This window comes from Poecilia reticulata, chromosome 10 (assembly GCF_904066995.2).
Source record: "Poecilia reticulata chromosome 10, P_reticulata-male-v2, whole genome shotgun sequence".
Classification (NCBI taxonomy): Eukaryota; Metazoa; Chordata; class Actinopteri; order Cyprinodontiformes; family Poeciliidae; genus Poecilia; species Poecilia reticulata.
In genome coordinates, this window is record NC_088839.1 from 17,394,457 (window position 1) to 17,411,928 (window position 17,472).

The 17,472-nt window shown below is 37.3% G+C and overlaps 1 protein-coding gene across 2 annotated transcripts in view; it reads right to left on the reverse strand.

Moving 5' to 3' along the window:
* LOC103471738 (protein diaphanous homolog 1) overlaps positions 1–17,382 on the reverse strand; it is a 46,486-nt gene extending 29,104 nt beyond the window's left edge. For both annotated transcript variants that reach the window (XM_081611496.1, XM_008420919.3), the window contains exon 1: positions 14,319–17,382. In XM_081611496.1, coding sequence (XP_081467622.1) covers positions 14,319–14,429 — 111 coding nt within the window. In that variant the 5' untranslated portion in view covers positions 14,430–17,382. The remainder of the gene's footprint in view (positions 1–14,318) is intronic.
* Positions 17,383–17,472: the final 90 nt, after the last annotated feature.

Genomic DNA, 17,472 nt, shown 5'->3' on the forward strand with positions numbered 1-17,472 from the left:
CTTTTTAAGAAATGGCACACAAATAGTTGAGATGCTCATTAAACTAGTTTGACTATTGATCATTTTAAAAAGCAGATGACATTTCTTTTCTGGCTAGTGAGGGTTTTTACTGCCTATCATTTACTTTATTGTTTTATTGGTTTTATGCTCTTAAACTACATCTAATGTACCCTTTTGTGTTCCGTGTTTCACTGTGAAGCACTTTGTGTCATTCTTTTCAGCAAACAGTGCTGTCTAAATAAAATTTACTTGCTTACATTCATGTACTTATCCAAATGTCAAACTTTCACCATGATCTTATCCTGACAACCTGGAGCTACACTATTTAAGTTTAGGAAACCAATACACTAGCTCACAGTATTACTCTATTAAATTACATTTTTGCTGCAGCCGAATCATGCTTTTCTTCCTTTTCTTGAAACAGTGCTGTTGGTACACAAAGCTGACAAAAGATTAGCTGCAATCACTAAAGGGAAGACAGAGACAAGGTCCGACACCGTAATCCCAACTAAGCTCCTCCTTTACGACACGGGTAACACACAGCAGTGAGGCCAGTCATATCTGTGAGGATCAGGAGCTGTTCTGTCTAACCAGCTCTTCGCTGACTGCTCAAAATGATGGGGAGATTAAAAGTGCTTATGTTTGGGGACAGTCCTCAAACCAAGTCCCTTTAGAAAACAGCTATTTGAGTAGTGCAGAAAAGTTGAAAAAAAGAATCCTCCAGCTAATTTATTCCAGTTACTTAGAATTGCCATTATAATCAGTTTTATTACACAACAATTTACTGCTAGTTACCTGGCTTGTTACTAGAAAGTCACAATCATGAAAAATGAAAACCTGAGCCTTGAAAACTATTACTTGCTAATTATTAGTACCCAATTCATGTATCTGAAAAGAGTGACGCAGATTATGTTATACTAGTCCACTAGCATATGAGAGACACACACTTGTTCTATATAAAGCTCAGAAATACAAAAACTATTTGATCTATCAAAAAAAAACCTGCTGTCAGATATAAAACATGTCTGATATGAAGGTTAGGGTTAGCAGATTAGATTCTTCAGTCAACTTAAATCTCCAAGCCATGTTACTGAGACAGAATAAAAATCAGCAAAACCTAATTATGACAAGATTATGGTTACAAAGAAAATGTAGGTTTGAAACTGCGACCTCGTGACCTTATGTGATTGGGTAAGTTCAGAGAGGAAAAGTTACTGCAGAGCATTTGGCAAAACGTTGCGTGTAAATAGGTAAAAGTAAGAAATTTCAAAATGTCTTATCGAATGAATCAACAGCAGATAATATGCCAATTATTTTGAAAGCTCTTGAGTTGATAAAACTAGACAAAAAAAAACAACCTTTCACAAGTTCATTCTGACAGTAAATTAGTTAGAATGGAAGTAAATTAAAAGCTTTGCAAGCTCAACCACAAGAAAATGTACACTTAATTGTACAATGTGCAACTAGCAGTACAACAAATATGTGTGAAACTGACGTCAGACCCCAAAGTGAGATCACTACAGTAACAAAGACCTTGATCTAGATGCAATCACCAGAGACCTTTAAAGCTTCCAGGCCTTCAGAATAGAAAGTCATCGGAGGGTCATTATAATTACTGGCCTACTGGTACCCATTTACACAATTGATGGAAAAGAAGAATGAGAAAGATAAGAGAGAAATAATGAGTACAAATAAGGAAGCATCCTGTTTGCTATTTTTGCACAACTTCCTGTCGCAACCCTCAGAATTTGAGAAATATAACAGTGTTCAACAGGGACCTAGCAAATACGAGATGAGGAAAAACTATTTTTTTAAAGAAAGTCAAAAATACTAGGCACCAAATCTGCATCATGATTGGCTCAAACAACTTTGCTGTTTGCATGACAAACAGTGTTAGACAGAAAGAGAAACTTCTGTTTTCTCCAGAGCCTCACTGCACGAGAAAGCACAGCAACGAGCTACAAGAAGCAGACTTGGACCGGAAGCTGTGAAAATAAGGGTGACACAGCTGCACTTTGTGACAAGAGCAAGGGAAAGAAGTGATTAAGCATCAAATGAGGTCTGTATTGTAGTAGCTTGTTATGTTAAGGATGAGTTAACAGGCGAGAATGACCCACTTTGAGATTTTTAATCTTAACACCTAAGAGTTAAAAGGTTGAATTAGCATTGAGACAACAAAAGGCGCTTTTCCACTAGAGCGCCTGTTACCGGTTTGGTTTCGGTCCGCACCGGCCAGATTCATTTTCCATTAGCAGTTCATGGCTGTTCTCAGATTTTTGTACCTACTTCAGGGGTAACATTAGACACACCGAGCCAAGTACTTTACTGAAGCGATTTGATTGACAGCTGACTGCATTCATTGATTAGCTTGTGATTACCTCAACGTAAACCCCAAAACAAAATTATAGCTTAGCTATGGAGTCTTTATTATATTTGGCCTCGCAATGAATTTCTAAAACACCAAATGATATATCTGGGTTTATTTGAATCCATCAAAACCAGTGTCACTGCAAACATCAGTGGAGAGCTGACCACAGCTGATGTATACTAATGGCCCGCCAACAATAGTGAGGAATAGACTGTATAATGGAGAAGCGCACTACCTGGGATAGAACCAAACCACACATTAACCTGTTATTTCGCATATTGCCAATGGAAAAGCACCTAAAGCTAACTCCACCTTCTGTCAATTTGGAGGAGCAACAAAACATTTACGCAAAAACTTCCTGTTACTAAGGAAAGCTTAGACAAAGCACACAAACAAATCAAATGTAGAGTCACAAGGTTTGTCATGCCAGTTAACCAGGTGTACTTCTTGTTAGTACCAGCTGGATGAAGACAGTTTAGCCATTTGCAACAACTGCAGATTTCCAGCAATTGTTTTTCTTTTGAGAATTCTGTTTATATTAAATTTGGATACGTGGTTTTGATTGCTGGTTCCTGGTAAATAAAATCTCACTAGTGAGACAGAATTACTAATGACAGATGGCAAGCTATCATTAAACGTCTAGGGGTAATTTATGACGATGCATAATGAAAAATGTTGAATTTGCCTTTAGAACCGTTTCTAATTGACTGATTAATCATTTATTGTGCATACAGCAACATCTACTAGGGCTTTCTAAAGTGTGGCCACAGTAAAATGGCCTGTACTTTTATAGCACCTTGTCTAGTCCAGATGACCCCAAAGCGCTTCACACTATATTCAGCCTCTCACCCACACATTCACACGCTGTAGTCACTAACTCGCCACTGGGGCAGCCTGACAGAGGTGAGCAGGCAATGCAGGTGAAAGGAATATGAGTTGTTGACCAGGAATGTCAACAATTGTTTGTCTACAACAATGTGAAATATCCTAATGTGAGATAAAGCTTACTGTAGGACAAGGTGTTGGTCAGTTACACGTTGTAATGTCTGACCTCCACAGTAATAAAATACAGACCAACCCAAACTTTTGAACGTTCACTGGGGTTAACTTAATCTATTCTTAGTAAGGTATTTAAAAGGTGTAGTGGCTCCACATTCCAACTTCTACCTGCCTGCAAAAAGAACTTTGTTATAAACACACGGAATGGCAGTTCAGAGAAACCAGTCATCTGAGGTATGGGGGGATAAAAGAGCAAATATTTGATTATAGCAAAATCATTGCATTAATCCACTACTCAGCTAAGGTATCTCTTATGCAGTTACTGGAGTTCAGACAAGCCATTAGCATAACTATGTGACATGTAACACAAAAATCACATCCCTAATCCACCCATAAAACTGTAGCTACATTTTTAAAACAAAAAAGAAATTCTCCCTTTCCTCAGGTCAGGTTTAACCGAGATATTTTAGCTTTGCATAGCATCGAGATTCTCCATGATGATGAATTTTACAAAATTTACCATTGATCTTCTATACAGGGATGCTGTTAATGTGAAGTGGATAGTCAGTTTTTATTCCAAATCAGATCTTTTATTAAAGTTAGAAATCATTGTTGAAATAAGATTGAGATTTTAATTTGAGCTCTGCAAAGTTGTATAATTTCTAACAAGACTAGGGCAGCAGCTAATGATTATTTTAGGAATCGATTATGCTATTGATATTGTCGATTAACAAGATGAAAGAGTTGGCATGTTAGATGTTTCAGTTAATCTCGCAAGCTCATGTTATATGATATCATAAATGCATACGACTCTTCAATTTTTAACTAGTAAATCAAACATTGTGTTTGAACTAAAGCGTTCCTTTAGTACAAGCTTGATCCTTTGTAGCAAACAATGCATCTGCAGGTAAAAGGGCTAAATGATTGACAAATTTTTCAATTAATAATTGGATAGCAAAAAGTTTTTTTTTTTTTTTTTTTTTTTTTTTTTTACAAAATTTGAACCAGATAAACTATGTGACTTGAGTTCTAGGTAGAAGATATTTAGACAAAGAGGGTTTTTCAAATGCAATCATATCCATTTCTTGTACAGTTTTGGCTTAATTACTGCTCTGAGTTCTTTCAGCAAATGAGATGTTTTATAGGCTATACATTTCAGTTAATGTTTATTCAGTGACTAAATTAGTTAACAGTTACTTCAATAATGGATTAATCTTGATTAATTGAAGAAAGTAATTTGCCATACTGTATGCTTTTGCGTTTAGAAATTATGTCCACTTGCTACAGCAATATCTACTGGAGGGAACTCCATGCACTTGGATCTCTACAAAGGAGCAACAAGGAGCTCCAGCTGTCAGAGGAAAGCCAACTGAATTACAGAACATTGCTTTATTTGAATTTTTTAAGCCGTCAGCAACTTTCTCCCATGAAGCATGGGATTTAGAAATATTGGCAACCTGGTGAAAGACACTGACAGGAGATACAAATGCTTAGAATGTAGAAAATACATAAATTCTGCAGTAATGCCAACACACTACCAATTACTAACAGTAACAAGAACAGTTTACCAAATCGTCATATGTTGTCTTCATTTAAAAAACACTTTAATATGCTGCATGTTAATTTTTAATTTACACACGGGGTCGTGTCCACTCATGAATAATGAATGACTGTTCATGATATAAAAGCTTGTTAGGTTAGGTTATAAGACCAACATGAACTCTGATGCAATAAGTAGTGGCTTGTGAGACCTTTTTAACACCTTCATAACCTTTTTAACACCTTGACCCAAAACACCACTAAATGTTTGGGGGAGAAAGAAAAATTCTGAAGAGGAAATAAAACATAAATACTCAAAGCAATTATGGCATAAAGTCTGAATCTCAAGTTGTGATGAATAGGCTTTAATCTTGGCCAGAAATACATTGCTGTCAATATGAGCTCATGGTTGATTCTTTTTTTTTCTTATTCAACAAAGTAATTATACTTCAAAAATTAACTCTGATCATAATCTTTTTAGTCCAGCTCTCCTAGAACTATTTTAGTCTCGTTTTGCTCTTTAGAGAACCACCACAGTCTAAGCCAAGAAGCCCCTCCTATTAACAGTCTACTCAACACTCTAGTTTCATATTGGCAAGACATCTATTCACTGTAGAGCATGCTCCTGTTACACCAAGATGCACCAAACAGTTGCAGGTCTGTTGCAGCATGTGGGTTTTTGTTGTTCAAAAGGAGTGGGTACGCTTAAAAAACGAGATGCCAAGGAGAATCAGAGAACAAGTGCATATTTACCTTTTCCACTTGACTCTGAGCACTCGAGGCAGATATAAGAGGGACTTAGAAGTCGTGACCTGGCCTGCTTATTTGTACCACTACAGAAGGATAAGCATTTGCTGAGGTGGTTCCCCCAGGAAGTAATCACACTGATGCATAAAGTCACAGTCAGGGAGAAGATGTCACGCTCGAAAGATGATGCACTTTGCAATAATGCTGATGCTTACTGATTAAAAGCACTTCAAACTCATATCCAGCTACGGCTATTTGTGCACTCTAGAAAAAATACATTTAAAAGCAGAAAAGGGTGCAACATCCCATTATTTTGAAGATGTGTGGTTTTAGAGAGCAACAGCCATTGAGTGGAAAAATCCTCAAAGATTGCACATTATCAACTCCAACCAGAGATGAGTGAAAAACTCTCATTCTCTCGAAAGATGAATATAAATCATCTAAAGCCATGTTTATACACCGGAATGGACATAAACACAGAAAACAGCCACAACAGACCCATAATTTCCATTATTTAGTCTGCGCTTCTTGCTTTCACAGCATGTAGTACGGTACAGTAGAACCCCTTGCCTGGTTTACTGCTCTCTGTAGTACCATATAACTGATACTAACTTTTCTACATGCATTTTGTAGTAAAACTCCAGAGAGCCAAACTGGCACAGTGATGTATAAACACTGGCTGATTAGTTAGATTTACATCCTGTGAGTGTGTAAAATGTATCTGTGCCCACACACAGTACACATGTACTTCCTCATTCACAAAGTTAAAATTTATAACATCAGTTAAAGACATCTGATTAATTTGTGGAGACAGCAGATTGCATGTATGACTTTTGATCACAACAGCATGAATTGTTCAGTCATGAATTGGTGTGGTTTTCTACACAACATTTGGTTCTGTAACTTAAGTGTTTGATTGCTTTAAAAAAGTGTTTTTTTTATTTCAGTCCTCATGGACCACTGCTCTGCATGATTTAGGTGTTTCCCTTCTTCCACACACCTGGTTTGAATAAGTGGGTGATCAGCAGGGTTTATGCAGCACTTGATGGCTGTGTAGAGGATGTTGTGCAATCATTTAAATTAGTAGACATTTAAAATATGCAAGGCAGTGGTCCCTGAGGACTGTAACTGAGAAACACTGCTTTAGAACATATTAAAACATTCTCACAGTTATATCTTCATGCTTTTCTCTTAATTAGGCTACTTGCTGCTTATTAGTTGTTGTGGAAACATGTCTCTGTTAAATCTATAAAATCTGACAAATGCTCTGCCATGCAGTGATTTCTCCATCTCTGCAACATAACTGATCCCCTTCATGTTCTACCATCTGCTGTGGAAAGTCAGCTCCCTGCTCTCTTAAACCGTTCAATTGGTCAGTTCCTTTTGCTCATTAGCATGACATGAATATCTCAACTTCACGTTTACTTGGAAACTACTTAGTACATTTGAATAATTCAGAACTTTTTCTAAATTATTATGCAACTACTTCGATAACTCTTAAAACTGTCATCTGCAGATATTGCTGCTATTAACTGTACATTATTCTCACATACATTACACCTGGACCAGTGTTTCTGTGCTGTATTCTCTACATAATTGAAAAACTGGAGTTACTTTTAAAAGGTCCAGGATAAAAATTATGGCTAAATATGTAAAAAATGTACTTTAAACTGATAATTTTAAAACCAGCAGTAACTCACAATTCTGGTATATTGCAAATCCCACCTGACATAGGCATCACACAGGTGCTGTATGGTAACAACTGACCAAAAATTTACAGCCCAACATACCAAAAAAAAAAAACACCCAATGACTATAGCTGACAGCATGAGAGCGCCCACACAAGCCAGACATAACAACCACGTTAAAGTGACAAGTTGTTAGAACAAGTTATTTAAAGCACATCATGTTTTATTGCAGAAAACAAGCATTACAGGTTACATTTTTAGGCGTAAATACATCCAACACAATATGACCAGGTGTTCATTAAACAAATGATTTCTACAGTATTTTGAGAAATAAATAGTTTATTATCAAATTAAAAATTAGAGTCATCTGTAAACAGTGTAAGGAAACCATAAATAGAACACACAATTTCTAAATGTCATTTATTTGAAGAAACGGGTCAATGTTTGTTGCCCTTCCAAGAACCAGAACCTTCCGATAATTGCAGTACAGCTTTTAGCAGGTTTTCTCTGCTATTTGATTATTTTGGTGATGAGCTCCAAATCTCTGAGGTTGGAAAGCCTCCATCACCCTTATCTGCAGATTTTTGATAAGAAATATGGGCATGGCAGTGGCACCGGGGTAAATTGCAACCCAGGTATCTCTAGAGTCCTTCCTCCTCAACTTGGCCGTCACAGGCCTAATGACCTTTGCCTCATGTCTTCCCTCTCTCTTGTAACCCACTTTCCTGTCTGGCAACTGTCGAATAAAGGCTACTAGAGTGAAAAAAAAAACAACTTAGAAATGAACAATAAAAAATAAAAATGTGGACCAATTTTGCCACCCTTAAATGGAATCTTAGTTCCAATCAAAGAGACATCTTGTTAAAATTTTAAAAATTACTTTAAATCTGCTGGTGTACAAAGAATTTTGAGTTCAACCCTAATGGACTTGATACGTGGAGCAAAAGTGACAGTTTTCCGCTATTCTGGGTGAACCCAACAAACAGGACGCAACAGAAGCAAATATTTAACAAAAACGACAAAAGTTGAACAGAAGTTGAACATTTTGAAACTTTTTCCAACAAACAGTAAGCAACAGCAGTGATAAAGGTTGAAAATTTTAATACTCTCATTTTTTGCATTGCTTGCCTGCGCGTGCACGTGTATGAGCTTAAAATTTCACAGGCACAAATTTCGCTGGTCGCTTGGCTGGAGGAGGGAAGGCAATTGTCACCTCATCACACAAGTTTCATAGAAATTGAATGGAGAGAGAGCAATGTTGCTCCCCGTGTGTCAAGCCCATAACTATTACCAATCTGCAATAAAAATGGACAGACACCAGAGCAGCAGCGTTAATTATAACAGGAAAAAGAAAAGTCATCTGACTTCTAGTAACTCTATGCAGTTGTTAAACAACTCTTTCATCTGCAAACGCGCAGAACTTCAGCCCAAGAATGTTCAGAAATAATCAGGCTGTCTATCACCGTCACTGTGCTTTCTCCCAGCTAACAAACACTTTAAAGAATGCTTTAAATACATTCTGCACATTACTAACCCCTAGGAAAAGCCACATTGTCAAATGTAAGCACTTCTGCTTTTTGAAGAAAAGTGTCAAACAACAAAAGAGATACACTTACACCTCATTATATGATGCAAGACACTAAATCTGCAGGGAAAACGGTGCTGGACACTGAAAAACAAAGACTCCAGGCCAAAATCTGTGATCTAGAATTCACCTTGTATCCCAAACAACTGTCCAAGGCTGTGATCCCTGGCTAATCCCCACTTTGTCTGCCTGCTGGCTTGAGCCAGAAGGCATGTTTACATCAACAGCATTTATGTATGCTGACCTTCTGTCTCTCTAGACCTGATATAGATGGGACTTTAGGAAGATTCAGTTTTGGTTTCGAACCAAATACCTGACACACCTGTAGATATTGAGGAAGATGCATATCACTCCTGTCAAACACATCTTCAAGCTACATTTTCCAGAGAAGAATTGGATTTTTTTTCTGTGGCAGCTTCAGTTATTATCTTTAAGGTCAGATATGAGTTGATAAGCTCTGCTTTACCTGAGCTAATGAGCATATGAAAAAAACCAAGCTGTCATAAAATAATGTGATTATTTGTGACATTTTTGGCTAAAATTGACTAGCGAGTGACAGACTGATTCAGTGACAAAACATATTGGTTATCCGAGATCATTTTGATTAGGTTTCCATGCAACAAGCTGTATAGACAAAACGCACACATAGGTGTCACACATTTCTCTTCCGTTTTCTGGTTTCACCTGAATGAGGTGAAGAATTATGATAAAATCAGAGCAGTAGAACAGGAAAAACAGCCGAGTGCTGATGTCACACTGTAAAACAAGTTCATCTCAAGTTTATACAACCCCAAGTTGCAATAAAAAACAACTTAATTGGGTTTAACATCTTGGAGCCAACTTGTAAACTTGCATAGTCAAGCTAAGTAACAGATCTGCTGTCTTTCTTGGGAAGGCATGGGAAGAGAATGTATTTACTGATCAGGAAATGCTGACTGGAAAGAATCAGCTCATTAGTGTGACCTACATTATCAAAGGTCAGGACAAAGCACCATACTTTAAACACCCATATTGAAAAATTGGTTCAGTAAAGGTCTTTTGCCCAAATACTCTCAACATTATATTTGCTGAGAGGGGTTGTCTTTTTGCATGAGATGATAATTTTACTAGTAAATAAAAAAAATAGTCTCAACAATAATGGATATTTAAATATTTCATTAAATTATAGCTAAAAACGATCAAGACACACCACCAAAAAAATCTAACATTTTATTTAGTTTCCCCAATAATTTTATTTTGCAGTTTTTAAATCCCATTTTGACCCCCACACAAACTAGATGGGAGAAATTATTGATTAACAAACATGAAAACTTGATTTTCCTAATGTAATTCATGACCTAATTATATGGAAGGCAAAAGGTGGAACTCAGAAGAACCTGTGTGAAGCAGCCCGGTCCGCGGAGTTGCACAGCCACCATTTTGATACATGGTGGCTGTGCCACCATGTGTTTTGATATTTGGACAAAGAGATCCAAGATTGTTTTATTTTGCTCACATTTGGTGAATAAAACTGATTCTGATTCTTAAATGTGAGCAGGGTCTTTAAAAAAGTCTAAGCACCAAGATTGAACATTTTCAAGTGGGTATATTGTTACCCAAGCATTGGCTGTACATACTAATATGAGCGTTTTAGAACATAATGAAACCTAATTTATTTCACAAATTGAAAAAAGAATAATTTGTTTACTGTTGACCAAAGTAAAGAAAAACATAAATTTTTATATATTATCTTTTCTTGTCAACCATATCTAAATCATGCTGAAGTTACAATCTCCAGCAGCCATTGGGCAAGGAGAGGGGTTTACCTCAAAAAGGAAACTGGAGGGAATGGAACCTGGCTAAGCTAAGCCAGAAACAAAATGTCAAAATCAGGCAGCCTCCAAACAATAAAAGCACAAAGGGAAGGGAGGTCACACAACAAATAGGAAAAGTGATGCTGATTGGCTACTGGAGGCAGCCTGTGATACATGGAGATGAAATGCATCATCTAGATCAGTGTTTTTCAACCACTGTTCCGTGCCGTGAGTGATCGTCAGGTGTGCCGTGGAAATTATTCAATTTCACCTACGGTACCGTATTTTCCGGACTATAAGCTGCTACTTTTTTTCCTTAACTTTGAACCATACGGATTGTAGCCCGATGTGGCTTTTCTGTGGATTTTTCTTCAACCACCAGGGGGCTCTCTAAGTAGGAAGTGAATCATTATAAGTCAAAATTGTAAATCAAAGAAGAACGGCTAATTTTCATTTAGAACAAGCACATGCTAGCAGCAGTCACGATGGAGAAATGTTTTCACATTCATATTATGCAGCTTTTAAGTTGAGGGCTGTCGATCTGGCACTACAGGAGGGAAATAGAGCCGCTGCACTTAAGCTCGGTGTGAACGAAACCATGGTTCGGCTTTGGAGACGGAGTGCAGTGTCCAGCAGATTTATTAGGACGAGGCATTCTGCTGGGTCCTAATGGAAAACCGAGAGCAGCTTCCAGTTTTTATTTTATTTTATTTTTTTAATCGAGGGTGCTAGAATGGTGCGCTCTATAGCCCGAAAAATACGGTAATTGGTTTTAAAAGATTTTTTGAAAATGAATCGTCTGTAAATAATGCCATCTTCGAGTATCTGCTGTAGTAGTAGCAGCGGCGTAATCATGTAATGTTCTTACCACTAGATGGCAGAAGGTACGGAGCATTTTATATTACAACAAGAGAATTAGTGACGCACGAATGTTACAGGTAGCGGTGAGAGCACTGAATCTAGAAATACTGCGATGACAGTGATGGAAAAGACAGTGAAGCTCAGCAGTAGTTAGAAAGAACATGAGTCCATTTCCCACAACATGTCTGTGTGAAGTGAGCTTCTCAAGCCTGGCTACTATAAAACTAAAACCAGAGAGAAACAGAGATGTTGAAGAAGAGCTTTGTCTTTCTTCAATTTCTGCCAGGAAATCAACTGTTTTCATCCAAACATGCACAGGTTTTACACTAGGTGGGTAAAATATACAGATATTGACATTTTGTACATGCAACTCTTCATATTGTAACAGTGAATATGAAGTGAAATGTTTCCCAAATATTATTGCTTCTTTCAGAATAAGAATTATTTTCTGTATTCTGGCTAAGAGAATGCTTGTGGATTAGTTTGTAAAACAGTTTGAAGTTTTCTACAACTTCTTTAAATTTAACACAACAGTGTTGTGGTACTGTTCAGGGGTATTTTTGAAGTGGACATGTTAAGTGCAATTTGAAATAAGAAATGTAAAATGTGATAAAATACATTTTTGTGTTTATTTGATTCCTATTCAAGAGACTTTGATAAGAATGACTATATAGGCGGCTGCAGAGTATCTTTATTTCCATTTTTAGTTGGTGGCGTGCCTCGGGATTTTTTCAATTAAAACAGTGTACCTTGACTCAAAAATGGTTGAAAAACACTGATCTAGATGTATCTGCTTTGCTTTTCTTCAGTGTGCTCATCTTTGAGCATGAGTCTGTAGCCAGGTAGAAAAAAAAGAGACAGCAGAAGCTAAGCCCTGTCTGGAAATTTAAGTGTGGACTATATCTAAAAATTTAAGTATATAGCGGATTTCTTCAGTGAAAAGAAACTTGGGTAGCACAGCTGTCAGTAACAGAATGGGAGGTTTTAAAAAAAGTGCTGACTTGTTATTATGGTAATTCTGAGAATCCAAGAGCTAACGGAAATATAATACAATTTCCATGAAATGCAAGAACACCTTTGGATCAAATCCTTAGCTGTAAAGGATGCTGCCTGCTGCACACCCCATTTATATGCAATGAACCTGATACACGAGTAAGCAAATTTATAAATAAAAAGAATAGAAAAACAGTTATGTCTTGATTTTTTAACTTTGTATTAAAGATTACTTTGTACCACGTTGCACTGTCTGTGGAAAAATAAGTTGTTACATTTTTAATTGAAGTATATGTGACAAATCAATTAGAAAATCTGAAACAACCCTTAAATGATTTTACAACACAACAGTCCTGTTCAGACACAAGATAATAGCTTAACGTTGTACTTATTTTTTAAACAATATCAAGAAATGGATGCAGGTCATCACTAAATCATAAATGCACTAAGCCCCTTTAGTTTCAGTAATATATTATTTGCTAGGTATTCAATCTACTAAGTTTATTATTTGAAATGTCTTGTAAAGTTACTAAATGACAAAGCAACCAGTATTAGGGATAATTCACCTTTTTAAATAAACCACACCCACATGCAGCCTCCCATGCAGGTGTTATTTTAACTAGATAAATACATAACTACTTTGTATATTAAATATTTACTTATGCTACATCTAAATGAGGTATACAATACATAATAAATGTGTATATTCTTATTTAGATGCATTAAAGGTCTGTATGTCGATTTAAAACTCTACTTGCCTACAAAATATATTTATCTCACAATATGAGCAGTTCAACACATACAAAAGCTGACCATTCATGCAGCATTATGAAATTGTGAAAAACTGAGCTAACATACCAACTCTGGTCATGCAAACCAATCATGATAAACCTCAAGAATTTTATCTGCACCAGCTGCCTGGTATTTAGGCTGTTGAAGCCTTGATGATAAAAGGCAATTCACTTCTTTCTTTTTTTTAATGTGTGCATTCAGTACTGACATAGAAAAGTTGAGTTGGTCTGCGCATACTCTATGGTTACGGTTTGTGATCAATATCAGCTTTCACCTGCTGCTAGAGGTGACAAGAGGATAAAGTTGCACAAGAGTTTGCCCAGGCTGATGACAAACTTTATCACCGTGTTGACTCTTACTTCAGTGCTGCCATCCAGTCAGCACCCTGAGTCATACGAGCTGACACAGCCAGGGAAAAATCCATACTAAGTAATCTGCTTAAAATTTTTGCCACACCTATAAACTGAAAGTTAAGATAATTCATTTAAAAACATTCTTCGGTATGGACTGTTTTATTTAGAAACGGGTGGGAATATTCTGCCTCTGTAGAAATGAATACAACCATAAAGGGGTGTGTGCTGTGTTCAGACAAACGTTGAAGTCCTGTGTTGGCATGTTGCAATCAGTCAGGAATGTATATACCTCAGATGCAGAAATGAGTTGAACTTTAAAAAAAAAAAAAAAAAAAAAAAAAAGCAAAGAGTCAATAACTTCATATGTAGCCAGAACAATGACCTCAACCATGTGTACACACAGGGCAATATCTGAAGCATGTAACAGCCGGTGAATAGCCTGGAGAGGTTACCGTAATTACAGGTAGGGTGTCTGTGTGAAACTTGAGAAGAAACCCTGACCAGCAGTGTGTGTAGAGTTTGGTGCAATACCTGGGCCCAACTCTACAGATGGCTAAGAAAGATAATAATGCGTTAAGTTCAGTCAAATGAGATACTCACAAATTTCTTTTTCCCATCTCCATCCTCGTCCTTGTCCTTCTTCTTTGATTTCCTATCCTTCTCTTTCTTGGATCCAGCAAATGAAGCTGAACTCCCCGTGTTTTGATCCATATTGGTAAATTAATCCGTTTCCTTGAATTTGACGTACAGATTGACACATGTAGCGGGGGTTCTCGCCTGCAATGTTGTCTAGCTTGGGTGGGAAAGTGTATTCCCAAAGGTCTAGTGCTAGTATCTCAGCTAGATAGCCACAATTAGCACAAGTCTGCTAGTAATTTGGTACACAGCCAAGCGACCCCCTCGCAAAGCCGCCCGTGTGTATGACCAAAGGAGGGAAATTCAAAGCACAAGCCGAAGTACTCGAGTCAAGAAGCACGAAAACAACTTGTGGCGCCTGTGGAATACCAACGAGCACCTAACGCTGTTACTTCCTATAGATTACACCAGCCACCGAGTTAAGAAACAACAACAAACCCCTCAAATATGCGGTACAAAAAGAGCTAACGTTAGCTTTAGCCCGGGCTAGCCCGTGGGCTCCAGTAATTAGTTAGTTAAAGCGGAACAAAAAGCCTGCGCATTCACTTCCACCCGTTGTTTCGGTAACAACAACCGCGGAGTCGGCTTTAAAGATGACCAGAGTCGACGGTGTGTCTAATATTTGTTTCCATGGCTGCTCAACAAAGTTTAGGTAACTTTTTAACCCCTGTGTGACAACGGAGAAGCGAGTAGTTCCAACGGTAGACTACTTCTTCCTGTTCTTTGACAGTCCTGGTGAGTGGGCGGAGCATGCGCCCTGCAGCTTCACCTGAGCCGATTTAACTGACAGATCACTGCACAGGGCAAAAGAACACTGATCATCACATCTTATCAACCTTAAGCAGCGTCACCAAACAACAACAAGGGGAACAACAAGGGGAATTCTCTTTCACCTTGTGTCATAATCTAAATTTGAAAATATCAAAGAAGTCAATTAGTATCTAGAACAATTAAAAAAAGAATCAGCTCAAACGTTAAATGAGTAAGGTGCAGCGCCTGGCTAAAAGGTTGTTTGTTTTGGGTTTTTTTTTTTTCTTTCATTCTATCACATTATATTATTAGGGTTTTATGAAACATACCAGCTTAAACAATTTCACTTTTGTGAAATGGACGAAAAAGAAAGCAAATTGAAAAATTAAACAATAAAACTATTTAAATTTTATTCATCCCCTTTTAATCAGATACCTTGAAATAACTTCCATTGCATTAAAGTTGAGAATTGACGTAATTACTAAAAAGAGCCCACTTGTTTGTAGTTTAATCCCAGCCAGGATTGTCTGCTGGGCTTCCTTAGATATAAGCTTTTTAAACTACCTTGAATAATTAATTGAGTATACTGTATTGTTTGATAACTAGGATTAATTGGAATGTATGTGTGATTGAATTCTTTTTTTGTCTAGAGACTGCTAATAGGAAATATAAACTGAATTGAATTGAAATAACTCCTGTTCTATGAAGAGTCTTTTAGAGAGAACGTTGAATGAACTGCATCATGAAAGCCAAGGAACACCAGACAGGTTTATTTTTGTCTGTGCTACCTCCATGGTTACAGTTGATATGTAAACACCTAGAGAAATTTAAAGCATAGTTTCTACAACTGTATCCCAAGCTTTAAACATCCCTATGGCACTCCAAAAATCTGAAAATGTAAAGAGTATGGGAGAGCTACAAGCATCCTGAAACCAGGCATCCACTTAAGGTGACAGGCAAGAAGAGCATCAATCAACAAAGAAGAAAAGACGTCCATTGTAAATCTCAAGGATCGGTGGATCCACATATGTGGTGGGAGAATAGACTGAAGAATTAATATTTGTGCACCACACAAATCTGGTCTTTATGGAGGAGTAGCAAAAAGAAAGTGCAATGTTGAAAGAAAGCCATTAGCTTGTTTAAAGCTAGCTTGTTTAAAGTTTGCTGTAAGCCATGTCGGTGAAACAGCAAGGACGTGGAAGAACTCTGATCTCAGGAGGATGGAAGGAGCTACAGGCTAAATACTCCAAGTTTAGCAGTAACAAAAAAAAAACCCACAACTCTTAATTCTCCTAGGGTCCCAACCTCTTTGATAATACAAAGGCAACTTAGTTTATTTTGCAAGTCTTAAAAAGGGAATAATCAACCATCGTGCTCTTATGTGTTGAAATTACCAAAGGCATACTTTATCGCCCTATGAAATGGCCCAGCTTTCAGTTTCCATCCTTTTCATTCTGTAAGCATGTGTGTTCAACGCCTGAACTCTTTTTTTTATGAAGCAACGTGTGAGTCCTCCCTTCCTGCAGTGGTTGGAGCCCTTCAGCATTTTGCTCTGCAACCACGCTGTGCATACAAATAATAGGACCTGGGGCTCCACCGTGTGGTCAAAATGTAAACGGCAGTTATTTCAAGGTGAGAAGGGAATGTATTCATGATAGTGTTACATGCTAAATTGGACGACTGGGTCTCGATTCTGACTTTAGAAAGCATACAACTGCAAGTACATTTTTTAAACATACTTTTTTCAAAGAAGTTGTAATTCAACTTAGGTACAAAATAAGCAAAAATTCCATGTGTTGACTTTCATATCTATTAAAAACATACAGATAAAACTTTGACAGAATGAGTGTTTGGTATTATTTTTGCTGTATGTTTTATAGATATAACAAGGTATGATTCATTGCATAACTTTGACTCAGACATACACACACTTGTAAGCATGCATAATCTTTCTCTCTCTCTCTGTCTCTCTCTCTCTCCCCCTATCTCTCTCTCTCTCACACACAATAAGAGAGACAGGATCACAAAGACAAGCTTATTTTTTCTGTCGTGGTATGTGAGTGATGTTTCCCAATAACAAGATTGGAGAGGATTTGCACATCACCGGCGGCACTGAAAAAGACAACACTTTGGTCTGCTTTATCGCACAGGACTCCGCCATAAGTCTTCATCCCCTATGACGGTTATGAAGCTAAAAATTGTCTATGAGAAGTTAATTATAAAAGTGATAAGGCTTGCAGTCCTGCGGCACCGTGTGTAAAATGCCTCTGTGGGTGTAATAAATGATAAACAGTTGGCCTTTCACTTCAGCAGTTTTGCAACATCTTCTCCTGTATTATTTGGTCACAGTTGTACAACCAAAAAAAAA